A 24,812-nucleotide genomic window follows, 5' to 3' on the forward strand; every position below is an offset into this window, starting at 1 on the left:
AAGTGTATTGTATATAAATGTAATAGATTATACCTTAACATAAGTTAATTAATTTTGTGTAATATGAGTTTCGATCTTTATATTTGTAGACTAAATATATTCCAACGCATATATCAACCAAATTTTCAATGTTTTTTCTTTCAATTTCCGACCTTTTTCTTGTTCTCTCTACTGGTGAATGTGTTTTGTTGTATATATTCTCAATTTCCGACCAAATTCAATAATTCTTTCTTTATTGGTCATGTTAAACAATTATGGCTAGTTTACCTCTTACGCAAAGGTTGTGTGTGTTTACTATTTTGCTTTTGAAGTTGGATATGATAGAGACCATGTTCAACATGCTTATACTTATTGTGGTGGCCTTGCTAGTGAAAAAAAAAGGAAAATAGATGGGCATTCCAATTCCTATGTTGGTCAATCAAGCAACGAACTTAACATAAGGATATTAAATTTATGTAAAATCACTCTGGATATTGATAGACAATGTCTTCAAAACTGTAAATGTAGGGAAAATCATTTATGAAATTATGGGGAAATAGTTCAAGGTACATATTCACGACTTATAATATAAATATACATACTGTTAGGTCACTATATTAGATGAGGCATTGATTTAATTATCTTTTTTTTTTCTCTTGTTAGAATTGTTTGGGTACATTAAATGAAACATATATAAAAGTGTATTAAACTCAACTGATAAGCCTACTATTATACAAAGAAAAAAAATGAAATTACAACCAATGTTTGGTGTTTGCACACCAAACATGCAATTTATTTATGTTATACCATCGTGGGAATGTTCAACTACATATCGTGTAGTTCTTAAGAATGCCATTAGTGGGAGAAATTGATTAAAAATTCTAAAAGATAAGAGTAACGTGATTGAGTTATTAGATATTATATTATGATATAATAGTAGATGAATATTTTCAATTGATATTATTATTATTATTATATGATTTTATTATTTATGTGATGTTGAATACACCATTAATGGAGAAGGCTTTTTCGCACCACATAAAGAGAAAATATAGCATTTCAATGACCAGAGGAAAGGTCACTAACCTATTACTCCAAAAGAATTTTTCAATATGAAACACTCAAGTGAAAGATTGGGTTGAGAAATGTTTTGACATATTAAAAGTTAAAGGAGAAACCTTCTATTTGGTGAAAATACAATATCGAATTATTTCAATTCATTACCGTCTACATAGTTACATTTAGAATGAGGTGTCCATTGACCCCATTGAAAGTAAGGATGTTGACATGCTCAATAACCAAGCGGAAGTTGATGACCAACCTGAAGTACTTGGGCGGCATGTGGAACTCAACAATAAGGAGTTTGACCTTGTATGACTGCTAGCACTGCCACGAGTGTCTCCCCCTTTTTGCTACATCGCGATGACTCAGTTGCCCTTACGTGGACTAGTATAGGTCATCCTAAATCGCATCAACCGAGAGAGAGAGAGAGAGAGAGAGAATCCTCAAGATCGAGAGACTGTCATACATCGGAATATAAACTCACCCGAATAAGAATTTATCGCGAAGGAATTGCTTTATGGTCGAAATTAAATCTTTTTTAACTGTTAATAATGGTTCTTCCATTTGAGTTTTGGTCCTCATATTCCATTTTCCGAATATATAAATGATACATATGGACTGAAAAAAATACCTGAGCATCTCATTATGATTGTCCCAATCTGCAAAATAGCCATTTAAAAACACTGAGACCAATATTTTTCAACCATTCACACACTAAGATTTGATTGAATTGAACCATTTTCTTGAGATAATTCCTCAAAATTTTGTTCTCTTCAACATGCCAAGGAACAGCAGAATTCTAAGGAAAACAAGGTGACAAGAAAAACGCACAGAAGCAAAGAACTATGTCGTTCAATTAGTGTTAAAAATAATATATGGCATAGCCCTATGGCTAGCCTAATGCACACACAAAATCTAACAGATGTAGCTTTGTCCTAACACAGAATTTCACCGGAAGCAGAGTACAACATTATGGTTCTCAAACAAATTACACTCCCTTTTTTCATACTAGCTAGATTTTAAAAAATTTTAAGGTCCCAGTTATGAAAAACTAAGTCCAACTGCCAAGCCTAGTAACCATAGTTTGAACCATAGACTGAGCCATAGCCTCCGGCATGGCTTGTGTGGCCAGGATTGGAAGGAGGTGAACCATACATGGAACTATGAGTTGCGTATGGATTATAACCCTGGTCTGTCGACCCACCCACTTGGGCCTGTGATGGAGCCGCAGCTTCAGCCATAAAATTCTGCCATACATTAAAACATTCTATCAGTTTATAAAATCCAATAGGAAGCATTTAACTAATGCTCATGCTCTAAAAGCTAAAAGCAAAATTACAGTTATAAAATTCTGCTAACAAAAAGGGAATGAAGAATATATAGCAACAAAACACTATATACAAAAGCATAAATATGTGGAAGTCAAGAAAGAGAGCAGAAGAAATGTTGCCAAACCAGAGTCATCACTAGTAACTGCAAAAGCACTAAACTCAACCTGTGCAATTAGTAAATAAACAGAATAAAAAAAGATTAAAAATAAAACAGTTGAAGGTATGCATCACTGATCTAACTGCTTTACAATCATATGAACCAGACCTGATTACAAATTTACAATAACATGTCTGTTTCCACATTGAAAGTAAAATGCAGTCCATATATCATAAGTGGCAGTTCTAGTTTACCATAAATTTACTATAATCTTGCAATGTAAGCTTTCAACTAATTTTAGAGTTTTGTAGAACTAACAGCTGTAAGTGCAATCACAACTTTACTGACCGGATATCTTCTTAATCTTTCATGCATACAGCCCATAACTTCTCATCATTTCTCAACTCAGCACAATTAATAGGAGGATTCATACCATTTTGTATGAACAAACAAACTCATAGAATGTGTGTGTGAGTGAGAGAGACAGACAGAGAGGAAACATTCTAGTTTCTAAGACAGCATACTCCATACCATGTTGCACCAACAACACTATCATAGAGCAAACTCTCATATGCACCTTAAATGTGCTAAATTTCCTGTTACAGGCTAATGTTAAGTAAAGCTAGGATAAATGACTTCTAAGAGCCAATAAAGCATATGTTAACAAAATTGTGGGGTCATACAGCAGAAACATCAAGGGAAGCATTCTGCCATAACAAAACACATGGAGTACAAGGCACAAGCGGTAGCATATACATACTAAAAAAATGGAATATCTAGTAAAGGGAAACAGATATCTTAAAATTAACCCAAACTAAGACAAGGGTTATGCCTGTATTAGCTGCTGTGCAGTTTGCACTTGTGAAGCAGTTCCACTGATTTCGACTGTCATTTCCCCAGGAACACCCCTGGTTTCTTGTATAGTCACAGTTGCCCCACTAGAACGTCGAATATAGCTTATACTTGCACCAGCTGTCCCAATAACAGCGTCAGCATAAGACAGTGGAATTTGCATTTGCTGCGTGATCTGCAAAATCATATGGAAACCATCATCAGAAGTTCAGAAAATTCTAGAACTTTATTCCCAAGATCACCAACACATAAATAGCACTTGCAATTGGCACTGGATTTGATTAGGGCTGCTACAAGCTAGCAAAATAAGACACAAGTTTTCAAGCCCAGAGCCAGGGTTAAACCACAACCAAGCACTAAATCGTGCCTGGTCCAAAAATATTCAACTCGACTTCAAAAAATAACATATTCTGAGCCCAAAATTATAGATAATATATAAACACTACAAAGGTGGATGTATATGTCTCAAGATCCACCTGTCAATTAACCATCTTACCGTAAGCTGTGCGACCTTGACAAGGCTCAAGAAATAAATTCTTAGCAACAGAGTATCAAAACTCAGAAAAAAGACAGGTCTTATTAATCACTAATATCTAAAGTACAGAGAAAAATATTATCTGAAAACCTTTGAGATCTATATATAACTTGAGAAAGAGTAGATAGTCATAAAAATTAAAAAAAAAAAGTCCATATCACATGTCCAATCATTTCTATCTTTACTCATATATCACCCTCTGCTAAGTTAAGATTAAATTTAGTTCAACTCTATCACCCCTAAAATTCACTCTCATAAGGTTTTCAAGGCTCTGACAGGATCTTGAACTTATCTAATCCATGTGACCTGAGAGGTTTTACATGAACACTGCTTTTACTCAGATAACAAAAGAATCACAAAGTTCTCTACTATAATGAAATAATAATAATTTAACAAATGAAATCCAGATAAGTATTATGGGTATAATTTCAGGAGACTGGAAAAAGCATAGCTGACAAAAAAGATTCCATAGATTTATTACCCAGAGAAAATAAATACAGATACATAAAAGAAAGACCTGCGTTATCATCGATGATGCTGACTGGGCATTCGAGGATGCGTGAACACCCATTGGGGCTTCTCTTCCATACGCAGATATTCCCTGATGAGGCTGTTTCTCCATTGGAGGAGGCAAGTCGGCAGGAGGATAATAACTGTCAACTTGCCGTGGGGCTGGCATGTACTGAGGACTAGGTCCAAAACCATGACCTCCACTAGCATTTGGAGGAAGACCTTGAGGCGGACCCCAGGATTGATGAGGTGGCATGTGCTCCATTTGAGGATTTGACATTTGCATCTGGTTGAATATAATAAGTCAGAATTCCATTATACATAATAAAAGGGATAAACAAATCAGTCAGTAAAACGCACTTACATGCATTTCAAATAAAGGAATAATACTGCGGTCAACTAAAAACTTCCTGAGATGAGATGCAATTAGTTCTATTGCTTTGTGTACACCAGCTGCATCTCCGACTACTTCAACAGCCCTATCATCTTGCAGAGCAAAGACTGGCAGGTCTTCTGTAGTAATTACAACAAGTCGAAACATTTATGAAATATTAACACAAAAAGGAATCAACAGTCCATAAAGCAAAAGAAACAAAATATGATTTTTCTCAAAAAAAAAAAATTCTAAGTGGTTGTCAAAACAAGAATGTACATGAAGCCAAACTAACACAATGTACAGCACAGCTAGTAACTGCATTAAAAATAAAACATATACGCCTCTCAACATGAAAAAAGAAAAGAATTGCTATGACAATCCTGCCACTTCAGGAAACTAGTTATATTGCTTTGTTAACTCCTAGCCATGGAAATTAGTTATATTAAGTGTAAATTTCACAACCAAAATACAAATATACATTTCAGAACACCACAGACAACAGAAGTTACATCTGAATAAGTCTGAAGAGAATAACTAGGCATTGCACGATTTGAAAATTTTGACACAAGGTATGTGTACAAGGATGGTTCTGAAGAAAGACTTCTCACCGCACATACAAAATAAAGATGTAATATAGCTGAAGATAACAATATATAAGTAAAGCAATAATGTGAAATACTATACAAAGGCAAAAGTCAGAAAATACCTGCTCCAAGAACTCTAACTATACAACTAGATGACTCTTGAATAGATTTAACAGTTCCTCCTTGTTTACCAATCAAACTTCCTGCTTGAGAAGCTGGGACTAGGAGCCTTGTCGAGACCTTGCCTCCTGGTGGCGGATGAGAAGAGTCACCTTCCAAACCATCCACTATGCGCTTGTGAACCCTCAAAAGGCCATCCATAGCAGGAGAAAGAGAAGAATCAGGTTCCTCCTTAGCAGATATCATCACCTATTCATGAGTGACAGAGTTAGATCAACATAAAAAGTGAATTATCCAAGCTTATGACTAAAGCCATACAAACCTACATAGAACAGGAACATTAAAGAACCCATGGGTTGAATAATACAAATTCTTGGCCGAAAGGAAGAAATGATAAAAATTAGAAAGAAAAATAAAGATAACCGCAAGAAGAAAAAGGAAAAAAAAAAAAAAAGGAATAAACAATCTCTGTGCAGTGCATCCAGTACCATAAAGCAAGTTCTAAACAATCAGGATGCTCAGATAATAAAAGAATGGCAACAAGCACTTGTTTGCCAACTTCCAGTATGCCCTGAGAGTAACCACTTAGCCCACTTATTATCATGCCTTAGAATCCAATGGACCTTTTTCTCTACTGAATTTTGTGAGCTTCACTACCTATAATTTCTTCACCCAGTCTCCAACACAAAGCAAGTCCAATCTTTGATTTGCAAAGCAATATTTTCTGCAGTGCAGTTAGTTTGATAATACAATGTCTAGGCTCGGGGGGAAGCTTGAAGTGTCATATGAACAGAGAGTTAAACAACTACACAAAGTTCTTTGTATCTTCACTTGACAAATAAGACACCGATGTGACATCCACAATAGTAACTATAAAATTTCTCTTGTATAAATTGACTTAATAACATAATAATAGCCTGTTATACTATAGTTTACACACTAAATCCTAATTCATAGAAGTATTTTAATGACTTATGATTATAGCATCAAGATGCTGATTAAATGTTTTGATTTAAAACACAAAAAGAACACAAATGACGCACAGAAAAGTTTTCGTATGTATCTCACAGTATGTGATTAATTAACTTCTGGTAATTTCACGGCATAACCATCCTAAACATAACTATGCAATCTCAAAAAGGAATTTTCAAATTAACAGATATTTTCAGTGTCATCTTAGAGCTTATTTGTTTAACAGGATCCTTTGTGGTTTTTACAATCTGCGGCAAGACATCAATCATCCAGGTTCTGAAGTTACCAGAGAGAACGCAGAGCTTCTTGGTACGATTGTTCATATTTATCCAGATCAACTTTTCAGCACTTTGTAATGCACAATGCTGATCCCTGCAATCTGGATCTTTGGTCCTTCAAATTTGGAATCTTATATTGATTTGTTGCCTTAAAATTGGCGAACGGAACCTGCACAGATTCATGTTTGTTATTGCAATAAAGGGAATTGTATTCTTATCTTACGGATTGCTTGTCATTATTGAAGAAGTGTCCTCCTCTTCTCCATCGATTATATTTTTAAAAATTAATAATGTGTCTGAGATTGGATTTTACATTTATACAGAGATGTTCTCCACTTTTTTTTCTTATTTTAAAGGCAATAGTCAATGTTTATATAACAATATACTTATATTTTTCCCAAAATATTATCCATCTTAACATCTTCAAGAAGGAGGAAATTTACTATGAATTAGTTACTTTACAACTTAACACCAAATTTTTTTGGCAGAGAGGGAACTGTAGTTCTTGCTAAAAAGACAAAGCATCTACATGATTGAATGAAAGGCTTTTACTTTAACATCCAAGGTTAATATTCCACTTACTCTCTTTTCGTTAGAACCTATACATGTTTTGAAAATTTTATTCGGTTCAGCTATGCTGTAGCTTTGGCAAGATGGTGTGCAATTAGTGGCATAATCTTTCATTTATACTCTTGCAATCACATTATCTGTCATGAAGATACTTAATCATTAACCTATAACATTTTAGTTAGTTCTACACAAATAACAATGGATCCTATAAAATTTCACAAGCTTCCTCTCTAATCATATCCATTAAGTTCATTTCGACATAAACTAACACCACATGTTGAAATTTTCAATGCATAATATGTTCTATGCACATAAAAGCAACTTTTCAATCAGTTTCAGGAGACTAAGTAAATATAGTCAATCACACACAAGGTGTTTCCAAGGACATTTGACAGGAAAAAGAAAAACTTCAGAAAATCTATTTCAGATATCTTCTGATGACTTCAGAAACTAAGCCAAAGCACAGAAAAAGATAATAGTTATAACATCTAGAAATTGTTAAGTATGCTCCAAAATTAGATTTGACGTGATGAAAGAAAATCCAAGACAACAAAATCTCGAAATAGCAACCAGAAGACAGACAGATGTCCTCAAGCCAATAAAAATTGGCATAAACAATTCCTGTCCCACTAGATAAATCAAATGCGTGCAATATATGCATAATGAACTATGAAAATTATGAACAAACTTACAGCTCTTTCTGTTGTCCCAGGAGGACCATCAAGTATCTTAATGCGAGCTCTTGTCTCCTCAACAATTTTCTTAATGAACTCCCCTTTGCGGCCAATTATGCTACCAACTTTCTGTGCAGGAACCAACATCCGGAATACACTCTCTCCAGGCCATCCTGGCCATTTCTTTTCACCACCTGCAGCTGCTGAATCCCCTTCATGTTCTAATTTTTGTTGAGGCTGTGACTCTTCGGGTACTTGCTCCTCAGCTAATTCGTCATTAGGAATTTGATATTCAGGTACTTCATCATTAGGTATTTGATATTCAGGTACTTCATACTCAGGTACTTGTTCCTCAGGGACTGGATTTTCAGGTCTTGGATCTCCTTCATGATTCTCATCATGTTCAACAAAGCTTTGATCCACTTCAGCCATAATTTCCCCACTGCAGAATAAACAAACCAATACAAATTACTTCAAGACCAAACAGTATACAATAATGATACATTCAGATCTCAACCTAATTACTTTTACTGGTTGGAAAGGCAACCACCAACAACAGCAAACAGTTTTAAAGAAATATCTAAGTTAAGAAACCTCACCCACCACAGAACAGGTGAGAGGTTAATCAAAATAGGACAGCTTTAAAAAATAAAACTAAAATTAAAAGGCCAATAATGAGATAAATGGAAGCGCTGACTCCCACAATGCTTGATTTGGGAAACAACTAGTAAAAGGGTAGCAAAGGCATCATCAAAGGCTAGAAGAAATTGGAGATATACAGAGAGTACCGATAAATCCACCAAAAGGCATGTAACAATGGAATCTAAAGCCTACATTTTTCTTGGCATATTACCTAGGAATAGAGTGAGTAGCATAGGAAAGTCATGAAAAAACATCTTATTCATTGCAGCCATATACTGTGGTCAAAGCAAGAAAATAAAATCAGTCACAAGATGGCAGGTGCACATAGAGTAAGACGCTTTCAACAGTTGAAACACTTTTGACGTAGTTCTATCAAAGCATATCTCCCTTCTTTAATCTCCTCCTAAAAATCAGAAATTCTACTTATAGAACTGAAATTCGCAAACCATCAACAACAAATCAAAATCCAATTACATATCAGTAAAAGGTTATCATTAAAACTAATACACAAAAGCAATGACAGAAAATAAAACAAAAAAAGTATTAAACATTTTTTTTTAAATATTCATATATTCAAGAACTACCAAAAGAAAACATAAAATCAAAAAATTAGTAGGTCAACATTAAAAAAAAACTCCAACGACAACACAGAAAATTTTCGAAAATAAATTACTACCTAACAGAATAACCTGCATACAAGTATATAAACCCTAAAACTACTCATACATTCCCATTACCCAAAAAATAAACATGAATATTCCTCAAATGACAAAAAACCATGAATGGGTCAGTAGAAAAAATCTCAAATCACCCAAAAGAATAAACAAAATAAAACCCCATAAAGAAAAAAACAATGATAGAACCAGTATGAACTAAACCCTAAAATTTTTAAAATAAATACACACGTATGCTGCGCAAACAGTTATAATTGTGCAATAAGAGATTTCTCAAGACTAATTTCCTGTGAAAATACCAACCTGCGAACTTCTCTTTTCTTTGGTTTTTAGGTTTTGATCGAGAAGAGGGGTCGACAATAGCCGGGTTTGTGCTCTGTGAAATGAAATCATTATTATTGTTATTATTGTCAGATTTAGTCTTTTTAATAGTCCTTTGAAACCATTTAATTTTACAGTGACCCCCAATCTTGAGATAAGTGCCAAAAGTGCCCCATTATCTCATTTCCTTTTAGAAAGAAAGCAATGTGCACAAACAGTTATAATTGAATTATGTATCATATCATATATCAAAAATTTAATTTTATATATTAAATATTATATTATATAATATAATTTTTAAGAAATAAAATGATAAATATTAAAAAATAATTAACATATAATTATTTTAAAAAATATCACAAACACTTTTAAAAATTTAAAAATTTTCACATACACCTCAACTACATCCTCATTTTTTTTAAAAAGTGTATTGATTCGTATTGGTAATATATATTGTACCATAAGATACATATCATATTGTATAATATATTCAATATATCATATTAGTTACAATACACTTCATGATACGTATCATTTTTTATCTATATTGTATCATATATCATAAAATATTAATAACTATAACACAAATAACAATATATCATCATGCGATTAAATAGTTTTAAATTAAAAATAAAGTAACACTTAATTATTTGATAATATATAATTATTTTATATATGAAATTGTATATATTGTTTGTACATATAATTTTATTATTTTTTAAAATATTTGGTGGAGTGGGGAAGTTAGCAAGGCAAAGTAATCCCGAGATGAGTTTAGGGTTCCAATGGGCTGGGTTAGGTTTTTGATGGGCTCTTGGATCTTTATTGTGTGCTATGGACTCTTTATAAAACTATAATTTAAAAAAATAATGTGGCTGGTGGCTGATGGCTGATGGCTTGGATTTTATTGATTCTCTTTGGTGACACCCAATTTCTACTTGACCTTCTTCCCTCATTTAAGAAGAACGGGTCGAGCCAACAAATATTGAAATCTCTTTTCTGTATTTTTTTTTTTTTTTGGTGGTGTTTGGGGGGGGGGGGGGGGGGGGGGGGGGGGGGGGGGGTGTTGGGGGGGAATTTTTATATTCATGTGTCTATTATGGAGAACCCATTTATATTTTTATGATTGATACTAACATTTAAACCAGGATTGAGAAAATTCAATATTACAATATGTGCTTTAGATAATGAAAAAAGTGTTCATATTTTGTATTAAAAATTTTGCAGTTGAATTCTTTATTCTAATTGTTATTAGTAAAACTTTACTATAGTTTTGCTAACTAATGAAATATTAAAATTCTTATATTAAAAATCTTGGTTTAAATATCTGTCATATTTGTAAAATCTTAAAAAATTACTTTAAAAAAAATCACTATAGTTTTAGATTTTGTTATATGCTTTCAAATCTGAAAAATTGAAAACACATAAATATTTTAATTGCAAAATTGAAGTAGTTTCTTGACTTCAATAGAATTTATGGTAAACAAATACAAGGAGGATCAATAAATAACGATACACGTTAATAAAATTTCGTAATCAAAATTAGGATTTTGTAATACATAAAGAATCATTTTCACCAATTTTCTTAAGAATCATTTTGACAAAATTATAAACATGTATCATTTGTTACTGAATCACAAACCGGATCCTCTGAGATACGAACTTTACTGGTGAACATCATTCTTGTAAAAAAAAAAAAAAAAAAAAAACACCAAGGGATATTGTTTGTTACAAGAGCAACCTCTCACAACTCACAAATCACACAAACTAACCACTAAAACTTCTTTCTTGGTAGTTAGCCATTCAATCGAGACAAAGTTAAACGATAAGCAATATGACAATGGAAAATCACAACCCTGGGAAGGATTAAAGCAGAGAGAAGCACGAAATTTCCACTGCCCCGTTATGCGATGTCATCTTAAAGTACTATCGTCACTCTATCGAATACTTCATAATACCTATTGACCTCCTGTTTATCTACTTTTGCAGACCATAAGAAGAATTGTGGATATAGAACTACAACAAGTGGACGTAAGCATTTCTCCAAATTTTCATGTCATTCCCTGTCTTTGGCAGCCACTTCTGGTGCTAGAGCTGGAGCAGCAGTTTGAGGTAGAGCAGCAGTGGTCATGAACAAATCGAATTTATCAGATTTCCCCAACACAATTTCAATCTAGAAGTCAAGGGAAACAAAAATGAATTACGTAAGGACTTCATTACCAGTATTTTCTACCAAACTGCATATAGTAGCACCAAAAAAATAATAATAATAATAATAAAAATAAATAAATAAAACTCACTTTGGCCTTCTGAATGAATCGCCCTCTGTTCTCATCTTTCATGCCCACGGTAGATGTCAAGACTTCTGTTTCATGATTAAAACAAAGATATAAAAATCAGTAATCATGCATAAATTCAAGTGAATAAATAGCCTTAACAAGTTAAAGAGGGGAATTCTTACTCTTCTCAGTAGCCAGTCCATTATTCTTGAGAATCTCAGCAATAGTCACTACAGTAGTAGTTGCTGCAAAGGAAATATAAACAGCCAAAAGTATGTAAAGAAACTACTACATGGTATTCCAAGCACTGTGACTGGTAAAAAAAAGACCACAGGACAAATAAAATAGCGGGCAAACTGAAAATTAGTAACCTTCTAATCTGGTTTTCAGGCAGAAGAGAGATAATAAAAAAGAAACATAAAGGCTTAAATGGTAGAACAAGCCTCAAGATTCATCAGAAGGCATTTCAGTTTAATATAAGAGTATGCTATAAATATTGTCAACTTTATGGTTTCCAACAACAAGCTTGTCAGGAGAACTGAAGACCATATATATCAATCATCAGAAGTTTCAACTCATAATTAACCAGCAAATTGATTTTGCACTTTTTCTAAATAAGCTTAGATAATTTTCACGTCTTTCCTTCTTTGTTCCAGTGAAAACTCAACCTTAAGTTCTTTTACATGCACCATGAACATAGCAAGAATACCAAATGCCTCCTGATATTCCCAAAACAAGCTTAATCTGTGATGTATGAAGAATCCCATATAGAAGGTAAATTTAAATCTAATTCAGACTTGACTAAGTTATGCTCTCCTCAAAGTTGCAAGATCACTGGTTTACAGAGCAACTGATGAAGATTCTTAGACACAGAATATTTAGGACCAAGAGAGAGTACATTTAGACTTGATCACTTCTTAGCATCTCAACTAACAAGAGAAACATCAATGAAGTTCTACAGGATATAATTTAATCATTCTGCAACAAAGTAATGAACTGCCAATCTTAGCATATTCAGAATGTTGCAAGAAAAGATCAATTATGAACCTGACTATAATGCCAAAACTTGCTGTACTTTCATCAAACATATAGTTAATAGAAGTTCTGTAGTGAATTTTGTGTTATGCACTCACTAACTTGGACTTAGTAAGCCTAATTCTACTCATTAAAACTCCGGATTTACTCTTTCTTTTTGCTTCTCCTTTCCTTTTTTCTCATTAATTGGACAGAAAGTTACATAATATGAGTTTCTGATTTTCATGATAATACAAGATAAATAAAAAAAAGCATACCCATGCCTAAAGCAGAAAGTTCAACCTCATTGTGCTGTTGAATGTACCTCTGCTTCAAAGTTCAAAAAACAAGTTAAGTACATGAACCAAAAATTAACAGATAACATATATTGTTCATAAATGCATAAGTAACTAAATTTGAAAATTATAAAATCAGATCATGTCTAGATAATATATTTCAGATTCTTGGTACTTGTTTTCAAAAATATTTTCACTTTCTGTGAACTCATATACTAAAGCAATGAGTAAAGACAAGGTTCCAGACAATAATTGAATTGACTTTGAATCTTTTGAATCCTCAGATTCAGAGACAGCAATGACATTATTTTGTAAACAGCATTCATAAGACTACTCACAGAAACAGATCAAATAAAATTATCAAGTGATCTTCTGTTTCCTTAGACTCTATATTGTGAAATTTTAAATTTTGAAGCGTGCAATTTCTTTTGTTGCTAGCTTTCTGCAATTCTAAATAGCTATATCAACATATCAACAACAATAACTCCATAAACTAATTAAAAGAACAGTACTTAATTCTCCATATTTTCTCCCAAACCTAACAGATACATAGCTACACCATAAACCACAAAATCATTGACCAATTTCCAACTGAAAAAATCAACTGCAACAAGAAAATAGAGAAATTATTTGCATCACTACAGTGTAAAAATTATAAAAACCCAAAGGCCGAAGGACTTATTCCCACCCAAAGTACATGAAATCCCAAACTTCCACCTTCCAACTTTCAAAAACCAAACATCCACCCATAAACAAATTTCTATTAAAAATATCAGTTAGAGTTAGAGGTAAAACTGTTATTTACTAAAAAATTTAAAGTTTTATCATATTTTTCTTTCTAGGTTTAGAAATCTTAAAATTTCCCCCTACCCCCAACCCAAAGTTTGAAAACTGAAGTATACCCCCCTTACGGTTTGTTTCTCTTCTCTCCGACATTGATTCGTCGTCTCCAACGATTGACCATCCTCCCTCCCGTCTTATCTCTCCCTCTGGTCACTGTTTCTTTCCTATTTGGATGTCTTTGACTAAGATAAAGACGAACGGACTTTATTTGAGACAAAAATACATTGGCTTTGTCTCTCAAATGAAGACTCGTTGTCTTCTTCTCGGACAAAGACAATCGAAGAGGGAAAGAAGAGTGATCGGAGGGAGAGATGACTGGGAGGAGGACGATCGATGGCTGAGACATCAAATCAACACCGAAGAGAAGAGGAACAAACCCTAGAGAGGTATTTGTCTGTTTTGAAACTTTGGATTAGGGGAAAATTGTAAGATTTCTAAATTTGAGAAGGAAAATGTGATAAAACTTTAATTTTTTAAATTTTTTAATAAAAACAATTTTACTTTTAATTTTAACTGAGATTTTTAGTAAAAATTTGTTTATAAATGAATATTTAAATTAAAAAAATTAAAGGATAAAAATTTAAGATTTCACCATACTTTGGGTGGAAATATGTCTTCTGGCCAAACCCAAATCACGAGATTTATAGAGAACACGAAGTAGACATTTAAAAGAATTGCAAGATTTAGAGTCATAAGATAATGCACAAATTAAGTAGCTTCAATAAATTCAAAGAACTGATTATACATTAAACAACATACCAGATTGGAAAAGTCATACCTTTGCAAGATTAACATAAAAGAAGAGTGGTTTCTTGGTGTTAGAAACGTGGATTCTGTTCTTCTTCTGATTCTCCACAGTTTTAGTTTGAGTTACAGTTGAAGTTGTTGTCTTTGTTGTTGGTGCTGCTGCTGGTTGCACTGCCACTGCTGTCTCTCCTGCCATTTTGTTGGTTAATCTTTTTGTGTTTCTTTTCTTGGTGTTCTTTGTAAACTCTCTATCGCTTCCCTTCACTTTACGTAGCTCGAAAATGGGATTTTCGATAAACGAATTTGGCCAGTCGGAAATTTAGGGAAAATCGTTATCAAGTGGTGGTGTTGTAAAGAGACAAATGGATGCCCAGTCACCACGTGATTGGAGCAGTAAGAGCTCAAGACGGGTTCAATTTTGTTTATCTTTAATTTAATTGCTTTTCATTTTACCACTGTATTTTCTTCCATTTGTATCATATATAGCATGAGGAAAGGGAAAGAGGAAATGATGGATCAGATTTGATAACAATCAAGAGAAACAAAATAATAATTTTAATGCAATCAACAATAATTTCATATTCAACTCTGTAAGCAATAAACAATTTCTCTTACAATATACAATCGCAATGGAACAAAGATGAATGGGAAAAAATAAGATACAAACACAGAGAAAATTTGGTAATCTTATCAAAAGCCAACATGAATTCTTGTCAACACTGTAGAGTCATTGCCGTGATTAGATTTGTTGCTTTTCTTCAATTTGGATATGCAATCCATTTGGAAATATCAAGCTAGGCCTTCGAATGAAGTCCCCTCCTTTCGTCACCGTCCACCTGTATCTACTGACGAAATGATGGAGAAAAATTGCAATTTGAAGCTTTGCAAAATCAGCTCCAACGCAAAGCCTTGTGCCACTGCCCCACGCCATGAAAGTCTTTGATCCAGAATGCAAGTCTTGTCCCTGTCACATCCATGAAAAATAAATCAGAAGACATTTTAATTAGATTTGGAATCAGAAATACAAGTGAATCACACTGATTAATTACCTTCCAACGCCATGGATTGAATTCAAGAGGATTCTCATATTTCTCAGGATTCAAGTGAACAACCGCCGGCGCCACCATGACTATCCAGCCTTTTGGAATTGTATATCCTGCAACATTACATATATATAATCTATACTTAGCGACGTCAATTGTGCGTTAAATTGAAAACACAAAACGTTAGCCCAGTTATTTAGAACTTGCCTTTTATCTCTGCATCTTTGCCTACTTTCCTGAAAATCACCGGTGCTATATTTGCCAACCGAACTGTTTCGTTGATGACCATATGTGTAAAAGTCATTGATTTATATTCTTCCCATGTAAGTCCAGAATTCTCATCAGCTCGGCCTTTAAGGATTGCCTCGTGCTCTTTCTGCACACATCAAATCAATAGTTTTATTGTTAATGTTTAATTCAATTTTGTTTTTATACTTGTTTTTCGAGAGTGTATATATGTTAGATTCACGAACCATTAATTCTTCTAGGACTCGAGGATGGTCAGAGATAAATTTGGTAAGCAACGTAATGGCTTCAGAAGTGCTTTCAAAAGCACCAAAGAGAAGCAGAAAGAGCATGTTAATGGCAACACCGTCATCTAGAAAAGCGTTTTCCTTCTCTACTTCTTCTATCACACGATCCAAGAAATCATTCTGAGCAATTTTTGTTGCTTTCCTCTCGTAGTATATTTCTCTAATCACCTTTAAGGCGTTTTTACTTCCCTACAGAAGATAAACAAAGCTTAATGAGTTAAATATAACCAATGTAACCTGGTTTGACTTTTTTTTTTTTAAATGACTGGAACTCTGCCAGCTTGGTCAAGCAAGTAAACTCGAACACTTAATCAATAATCATTACAATAGGTAAATCATGGTTTTACTGATCCTAATAAAGGATCGAACCCAAGTCTCTCACATAAGAGTTCTAATACACAACTATTTTTACTAAATGCAGAGTAGTCGGTTTGAATTATCTTAACATACCCAATACATTCAATATATTTTTTTTTTGAATAAGAAGTTAAAGCTATACCTGTACACAGGCATGGAAGGCAGTTCCTGGAATGTTGATAGGAAGGGAGATGAGGCCATTCATGAAGGCTTTGTAATTATCTAATAGCTTCTTTCCAATCTTCTTTTCGTCATAACTTATTAGTCTTTTCGCAAATGATTCAAATATCATCTGCAAATACGTACCCAAGGAGTTTTATATATTAGGCTCATTAATTAACATTAGTAAATATACATTGACTATATTAAGATAAGATTCTTACTTCCGCAATTCCTTCTTTGACATTGACATTGCCTTGACTAGCCCATGAACGTATATGTCTGGAAGTTGCTTCATCCATTTGATGGAGAAGCTTACCCCTTAGGCTTTCAGGGCCAACAAGATGTAGAATCAAGTTCTTCATGTATCTATGAAAGGTTCCATGCTGTGTGAGCATGTTTTCTTCTCCAAGAAATTCACTGAAGCTGTCAGTCAACCAAATTGAAAAATTTGTACTTTCTCTTTGAAGAATAGTATAGTTTGTCTCCGGATCGGTAGACACAATCATCTTCTGCCCGAATAGGCTTGTTCGAAACAAAGGTCCATATCTGAAAGAGAAAACAAATTTGATTATATATAAAGATAAACTTCTTTTGTTAATCAACATATACTTTTTTGCCAATGATAGTACCTTGCCATTCTTCTTTTGAGAAATGGAGCAACGTCATGAACTTTGTAAGGAGATAAGAATTGGAGGGTTTCTCCAATAATTGGCAAACCCATTGAACCAGGAGGCAATTTGCCATCGCACTTAGGGTTCGACCAAGTGTAGAACCAATGGCTAATCTTAATAACAAGAAAAGCCACCACACAAAGCCCAATTTCACTCCACATTTTTCCTCACTTTTGTTTGAGTTCAATAGGCAGTGATGGGAAGTGGCTAATTATCTTGTTGTTTGTGATGAAATGGCGAAAAACAAAGTGCTTATATAGGTAGCTGAATGCATATCGATCATAATAAATACATATTTTTTATTGTTTTCTATTACCTGTAATTCATCGGAATCATTTGAAACATTCTTTGCTTAAATTTTTCTTCATATTTATTTTTCTATTTCGTTTGGTCAACACTCATAAATGAAGACTAAGCTGTAAGAGTCCAAAAAAGAGAATTCGGCCAATTTAGATTCCGGGAGAACGTTTGGAACGTGACTATTCATGAGTCAATCTTGGAGAGCAATGCCGCCTTGCCAACTTGCCGCTTCAAACCAAAAAAGCACGTTGATTTAAACATTAGGGTTTTATCTATGTTGTAAATTTAATAATTGAAAAAGCAAATTCTAGTACAAAAAGCTTGCATAAAATATAATAAACTCATCTCCAAAAATAGTTTGGGTAATAAAATAAAAGACTTCGTATATAATAAAATCTCAAATGAGATTCCTATTAAAAAAAATACATTAATTAGTTACCGGTAATCTTGCCTCCCAGGTACAAGAGGCATATACTTTTGGCTAATAAATTTTCGTGTTTAAGGTTAGATTAATGGTTACATATATATATAAGAAATAACTCAACAAGTACGGTCAAACTTGGTATAATTGACCACTATTATTACTCCAGGCAGCAGTCAGGTACTTGAAGTAGCCCACCAACTTGTTCTATTCAAACAATTATACGAACTTTGGAAATAAAAGAACTAAATTCAAAGACTCGATCGGAATATTTAACTTTAACTCTAACTAGTTCCAATTTTATAATTATACTAATTATAATTGAAATTATAATTAGAATAATGTCAAATTAAATCACACCAAAATCTATTGAATTCACACATTTTCGATGTGAGCCCATTGAAATCACTTGGAAATATCTTTTTATTAGAGTTATAACATTTCAAGGCAATCGCAATTAGATTGATACTAATCTTATGTAATTTAAATCATTGTTGGCAAAATTTAATCTTTATAAAACAGAAGTGAAAATATATTTAAAATCTCATATTAAAAAAACATACTTTAAAATCTTACTTCACTTATTATAAATCTAGTTCTCAGTCTAATTTAAAAATTATCATATAAATGAGAGAAATTCTAATAACTATCATATAAATTAGAAAAATTCTAACAACTAACCTTACACATTATAAATAAATTTACCCTTTTTTATTCTCATCACATCTCAATGTGTTGACATATTTTTCTTCTATTTGATAAAACACATATTTTTTAAAATAATTGTTTAAAATTAATTTTTTTTTTTGGTTGAGTTCATGTCTTAACAAAATCTTAAAATCATAACTTAAACTCAAGAAAATCATAACTCAAGCTCGAGTTTGAGTTATGGCTGCTCATTTCAAACTCAATTGAGTCAAGCTAGTTATCCAGCTTAACCTAATTCAGCTTGAATATATATTTTATATTACATCCTGAGTCTTGACAAGTGTCTTGATCTATCCTCTCCATGGAGCTACTTCCATTTCAACTGAGAATACAACTTAAAGTAACTTGTACATTATGTGCAGTCTATCAAATTTCCTTTTTACTATTTGCTACACTTTGTACGCTCACTTGACTACTGTTTAATTATTATTTTTCCTGAAGTGGAGAATGCTTATGATAATTTGTTTTTAGGTGCATCTATTTCAATATCAGAGAGTCTGTCTGCTGCTCTCTACAAATCTTGACATTGGCTGTTGGTTTCCAGCCAGTCAAGGAAATTTTAGAACTTGTTGCAGTTGTGTATGCAGTAGTGTAGTCATACTCATACATTGCTAAGTAATGGAATCAGAAATGGTTGAAGTTGTGTATGCAGTCAGAAAATTGTAGTAGTGGAGTTGTGTATGTATGAGTAAAGTTGTGAAAGTAGAAGTACAATCAGTAATATTTAAGTTAGATATTGCAGAAGTGAAGTTCACTGAGATGCTTTCTCAAGTGTGCAGAATGTCATGAAAATGTTGAGCTAAAGGATAAGCATAATCGTGGAAAATTTCTCATGGGTGCAGAAAGAAAATTTTGAGCTAAAGCAATGAGTCCTCTCTTAACTCACCAAGTTTTCTTTTAGTTGTCAGAACAAATTTGAACTTACTCCCTTACATAGAGGATATTGCTTTGTCACTCTACTATGTTTGCCAATCTAATTGTCTCATTGCCCACCTGCAACACGACAAAAAGGTTTAGAAATGGATTAGAGCGCCATTTATTAATTATTCTGAAAGAAAATTTAGAGTAAGGAAAATGATTAACACCCAAACCAAATGGGTCAATATTGGAGAGTTGTGCCGCCTTAAGTCAAGGCTCTAGCAAATTGGCTAGTCAAGCTACTTGGTTGGCCGCTTAAGGCGGCAACTTCAACCAAGACGCACTAGTAAGACTTGCTCACGTTGTCTGCACATATTATTCTCTTCTTCGGACGAATATTATTTTTAATTCTTCGATCAATAAACAACAAATACTGCGAAATAAAATGTTTTCCAATTTGTTTGAATAGTCATTTCATTTGAACAAGCTATATATCCTGCCCTTAATCCCGATTTTCTCTTTCGCCTGATTTTATTTGCTCAGATAAAACCTCACGGAAGAATAAGATCTTAATATTTTTAGAATTACTAAATTTTCAAGCCGTTATCAAACACGTTAATAAAACTGTAATTTTCTGAATATTTCTTCCATAAATTAGCTAAACCAAATCAAATAAAGGATAGTTATAACTTACAATTAAAAAAAAAAAATTAGTATTAGTGAGAGGAAAATAAGAAACAAATAAATATATGGTTTTTATAAACACTATTTTTATGATTTAAACAACTAATAATTTATATTCTTATTAAAACTAAATATATTTATAATTTTAATAGAAAAATAATGGTTAAAATTCTATTTTTTTGTCATTAAAAAATTTTTAACAACGAAAAAAATTATTTTCTATCATTAAAAAATTTTAAAGATGGGAAAAATCTCGACACTACATATTGTTATAGTTTCTCTCATTAAAAGAATTAATTAATAATTTTAACAAAAGAAACTATAACGACAATCGATAATATGATTTTTCTTATTGTTAAAATTTTTTAATGATAGAAAATAAATTTTTAACCACCATTTTCTCTTTGTTAAAGTCTTAAATTTATTTAATTTTAATAAAAGTATAAATAAGTGGTTGTTAAAATCATAAAAATAATATTTATAATAATCGGATGCATTATTTTCTTCTAGCTAATGTTATTTTTTTTTTTCAATGTTAATTACATGCTAAATGATAATGTTGCATTAATTAACACAAAATAGATAATTTAAAGTTGCGAAGTATTATATGTTTTAACTTTCGTTAATCTCATATTTTTCCCTTAAAATAATCTTATAAGAGAGATAATGTATTTATATTAATTTAAAGTCTTCATCAATGATTTGATATAAGAGTTTTTACATCAATACAATGTCTCAATCAAGATGCTTAGAGCAAGCACCTAAAATTGTATCTCATAGACAAAAATACTGTTAATATTATCTCAATTTATATATAACAAACTACTTTAAAGTCTCAAGATATTATCTGTTTTTAACTTTTGTTAACTTCACAATTTTACTCTTAAAAAAATGTCTGGAGAGGAAGAGGGAGGGGAAGATAATGATCTAAGATTTCTGGCATCATCACTAAGATATCATAAGGTGGACTTCAAATAATAAATGCGATTATTTTGGGTAATTATAAGTTGGAATATAAATAATTCTTATACAAAGTGGGTGACTTAGACTCATCTACAAGTCTCATGTTGGGATGAAGAAAATTATGACAATATAGAGCTACCACCATCACAAATTAGTGGAAAATTTAGAAAAATGTTTGATGTGAGACTCGACTTCCATTTCTTTATTTACTACTCACATACACACATTTCATTTTAGGGACTTAATAAAATGTGAAGTCCATTTGGAAATATTAAAGTCGGATTTCCAATGAAGTCTCCTCCTTTGGTCACCATCCATTAATTTAAAGTCTTCTTTTATCATAATTACCAACTTATAATAATTTATTAAAATTAAACTATATATATTTTTATTCTTCATATCATATTTATTGCCAGTAATTTGTAACAAAGTGATGGTGAAAATTTGCAATTTGAAGCTTTGCAAAGAAAGTCAGCCCCATGACATGAAAGTCTTCAGTGTAAGTCTTTCCCCTATAAATTAATCCAAGAAAATAGAACATGAAACATTTAAATTAAAATGACTAAAAGAGAATTTGATTGAGTGTTGCGAATTTTCCAGGAAAATGTTTAGTCAATAGTCATTATTGAAGAGTAGAAACTTCGCCGCACCGGTACCAATATCTATTCTACAATGTATTTCGTTATTGACTGATATTACGGAATGATGGGATGACAAGTCTTACTCGTATATGTATATATATATATTAATTGGCTATTATATATATATATATATATATATATATATATAAAATAGCCAATTAACTTGTTCTATTGACTCATTTAATATCTTAGGCCATTCCTAACCCTGTCTATTAATGTCTTATTGACACCGATTTAAAGAATAAATATACTAATTTGTCTACTCTAAGGAGTTGTATATAGTTGAGTTTTTTACTATGAGTTTTGGATTAATATTGGAATCAAATATTGAAAAAAAAAAACATATGACAACATAAATACTTAGACTTTCATTGATTTATTTATGGCATGAATTAAAATATTCAATTAATAATCAGAAAAAAGATTGAAGTCAACAGCCTAATCTCATCAAATAAAATCTAGTATTAAAAATATCCTTTTAAGTATGAGTAATATTATATATATATATATATATATATATATATATATATTTAGTACACAAATAAAAAAATTGTGTTATTGTCTGATTTAGTATTATTTTATTATTGATTGAGTATTATTTAATTAAATGATAATACATCATATATATATTCATTTGTATACTAAAAAATGTATATTTATAATTTTATTGTTTAAGTATCTAAAACTTGGTATAGGTTAACTGTAAAATAATGGAATGATATTTTTTCTATTATTTAAATTATTATATGTAATATGGTTGATAATGCAAAAGAATACCAAATTAAGTATTGAATACATAAAGATTAAGGGGTATAATTATAAAATAAAACATATATAATTACTTCTTATTATAAGAAAATTTATATGAAATCGGATCCCGCAATGAAAGCCAATTTATTTTGAATTCTAATTCGATTAACAAGTAACAACAACCTATCAATTGGTTCTTTTTGGCTTATGGTCATTTCCAATTGCTTGGAAAATAATTCTTTGGTATTTGGTAATGATTTCAATTGACTAAACTAAACTCTTATTCCAGATTCATGGCATGACAGACTTGAATTTGGGTGTGTGACATTGGAATTGGAGTAGCAATGACTGAAGACTTTGACCAAAATAAAAATTATTTTAACCTCAATTAATTTCATGAGATTTCTTTTGTAATGTTTTTAATATTTCGTTAGAGTAGATAGATTTGGAAGTTGAGCAACAATGGTGAGGGAGAGAGAGTGATAAGGTGATGGTATGTGACAATGATGATGTAAGGAGATGAAGATGAGCAGCGAGGGAGAGCGGCGTAAGTGGAGTGCGGCAAGATATGCTTGAGATGTTGAATGCACGGTAATGTATTAGAACTGAGCTATTCATGTGAGATGATGGTCGAGAAAGATGTTGAAAATCCGACAAAAATTGTCTGGCAATGGATCCTATATTTGACCACAATTGAGAGAAAAAATGGTATAAGGAGTGGCAGTACAAAATGATTTTCATGTTTTTCCACGTAATAATTTTTATTAATATAAGTGAATAATAATTTGGGTATGATTTACATTAAAATGTCAATACCACCTTAAATAATTAGGCACAAAAAATTAAGATACTATTTATTAGAATGTACAATAATATTACTATTCGTTTATGTTCAAATGCTTTTATGAGGGGGGGAAAAAAAAATCTTACATCTATTTGCCAAAAAAATTTTTAAATTTTCATTCAAAATTTCTACGCATACCTTTCAAGCTTTAAAAACTAATTTCTATCTAATCCAATTATTACACAACAGATTATTTATAAAATTATGTTTTTTTTCTTGGAAAATCTGTTACTAATTTCACTATGAAACATTTTTTTTTTTTTATTTGCACGAGTTTTGGATTAACTTTGGAACTTTGTAATATGGAAAGCAAAGCCACATGAATCATACATGTGAATAATCAACACAATAATTTTCTATTATATATTAGAGTAGAAACAAATTAAAGATTCAATAAAGATGGCTCTCAATTGACGATGGCTAAATACTCTTGCATTTTATATTATTATTATTATTATTATTAAGCATATTAATTAGTGCAATACAACAATCATTAGCATGATTATCACTACTTGTTAATTAGTAGATAAATATTATAAATTGATGATTTAGCTAAGTTTGGAATAATTAAAAATAAATCAACCATCATTTATTTTGGTAGGGGCGGGGGGTGGTTTAACCTGTTTTCGAATCTCTTTTATAAAATCATTGTTTTTTTTGTTAATGTATTCTTTTATCCACCCGAAAAAAAAAAAAAAAAAACCAACCATCTTAACAAACATATACGATTTGTGTAGTATAGGAAGATATCGTTGATAAGACTTGTTGGGTGCATGATTCTACCAAAGTAATAGCGTACGCAACCAAATAAAAGAAAGCAGAAACAGTTTTTGCAATTGAAAGCTTCTCGCTGGGAGTTATAGTCAAATTGCGACAGCAAGAGAGAGAGGGGAGTGCTACTTACTGTAAGATAAAAGCTTGTGGGGTTCTCAAATTAGAAAAAAAAAAAAAATTAACATATACTTGTATGAAGAAAAGAAAGGAAAAACGACGAAAGAGCGAGGATTCCGCCTAGACACAGGAGAAAAGAAAATGAGTTTTGCCAATAAGGTCGAACAACAGTGAGTTATCTTCTTCTTTGACGTTAGTATTTCTGCACAAACTTGGTGGTAGTTGTTGGT

At 32.0% G+C, this 24,812-nt stretch overlaps 3 protein-coding genes across 3 annotated transcripts; all 3 read right to left on the reverse strand.

Moving 5' to 3' along the window:
* Positions 1-1,868: 1,868 nt before the first annotated feature.
* Positions 1,869-9,683, reverse strand: LOC123221159 (flowering locus K homology domain-like). The gene is made up of 7 exons (XM_044643896.1): positions 9,560-9,683; positions 7,959-8,382; positions 5,449-5,695; positions 4,731-4,879; positions 4,374-4,652; positions 3,302-3,496; positions 1,869-2,288 (listed from the first exon to the last, which is right to left on the reverse strand). The coding sequence occupies exons 2-7, from the start codon at positions 8,370-8,372 to the stop codon at positions 2,112-2,114; spliced, it is 1,461 nt and encodes a 486-aa protein (XP_044499831.1). The 5' UTR covers positions 8,373-8,382; positions 9,560-9,683; the 3' UTR covers positions 1,869-2,111.
* Positions 9,684-11,147: 1,464 nt separating this feature from the next.
* Positions 11,148-15,231, reverse strand: LOC123219950 (uncharacterized protein At2g34160-like). The gene is made up of 5 exons (XM_044641924.1): positions 14,788-15,231; positions 13,149-13,197; positions 12,039-12,101; positions 11,878-11,942; positions 11,148-11,750 (listed from the first exon to the last, which is right to left on the reverse strand). Exons 1-5 carry the CDS (start codon positions 14,950-14,952, stop codon positions 11,634-11,636), a joined length of 459 nt encoding a protein of 152 aa, XP_044497859.1. The 5' UTR covers positions 14,953-15,231; the 3' UTR covers positions 11,148-11,633.
* Positions 15,232-15,309: 78 nt separating this feature from the next.
* LOC123219947 (cytochrome P450 87A3-like) lies at positions 15,310-17,763 on the reverse strand. The gene is made up of 7 exons (XM_044641921.1): positions 17,481-17,763; positions 17,073-17,397; positions 16,832-16,981; positions 16,273-16,521; positions 16,007-16,175; positions 15,806-15,912; positions 15,310-15,720 (listed from the first exon to the last, which is right to left on the reverse strand). The coding sequence occupies exons 1-7, from the start codon at positions 17,681-17,683 to the stop codon at positions 15,496-15,498; spliced, it is 1,428 nt and encodes a 475-aa protein (XP_044497856.1). The 5' UTR covers positions 17,684-17,763; the 3' UTR covers positions 15,310-15,495.
* Between the last annotated feature and the right edge of the window lie 7,049 nt (positions 17,764-24,812).

The sequence above is a fragment of the Mangifera indica genome, chromosome 7, assembly GCF_011075055.1.
Source record: "Mangifera indica cultivar Alphonso chromosome 7, CATAS_Mindica_2.1, whole genome shotgun sequence".
NCBI classification, from domain to species: domain Eukaryota; kingdom Viridiplantae; phylum Streptophyta; class Magnoliopsida; order Sapindales; family Anacardiaceae; genus Mangifera; species Mangifera indica.

Excerpts from the sequence above, each read along its gene's own strand:
- LOC123219950 (XM_044641924.1), bottom strand. The coding sequence starts at position 14,952 with ATGGCAGGAGAGACAGCAGTGGCAGTGCAACCAGCAGCAGCACCAACA. Across the intron at positions 13,198-14,787 it reads TTTATGTTAATCTTGCAAAG|AGGTACATTCAACAGCACAA; the intron begins GTATGACTTTTC and ends ACTTTGAAGCAG. Across the intron at positions 12,102-13,148 it reads ACTTTCTGCTTTAGGCATGG|CAACTACTACTGTAGTGACT; the intron begins GTATGCTTTTTT and ends TTTCCTTTGCAG.
- LOC123219947 (XM_044641921.1), bottom strand. The coding sequence starts at position 17,683 with ATGTGGAGTGAAATTGGGCTTTGTGTGGTGGCTTTTCTTGTTATTAAG. Across the intron at positions 16,982-17,072 it reads TCAAAGAAGGAATTGCGGAA|ATGATATTTGAATCATTTGC; the intron begins GTAAGAATCTTA and ends ACGTATTTGCAG. Across the intron at positions 16,522-16,831 it reads CCTTCCATGCCTGTGTACAG|GGAAGTAAAAACGCCTTAAA; the intron begins GTATAGCTTTAA and ends TATCTTCTGTAG.
- LOC123221159 (XM_044643896.1), bottom strand. The coding sequence starts at position 8,372 with ATGGCTGAAGTGGATCAAAGCTTTGTTGAACATGATGAGAATCATGAA. Across the intron at positions 5,696-7,958 it reads CTGGGACAACAGAAAGAGCT|GTGATGATATCTGCTAAGGA; the intron begins GTAAGTTTGTTC and ends ACTCATGAATAG. Across the intron at positions 4,653-4,730 it reads TTCCTTTATTTGAAATGCAT|ATGCAAATGTCAAATCCTCA; the intron begins GTAAGTGCGTTT and ends ATATTCAACCAG.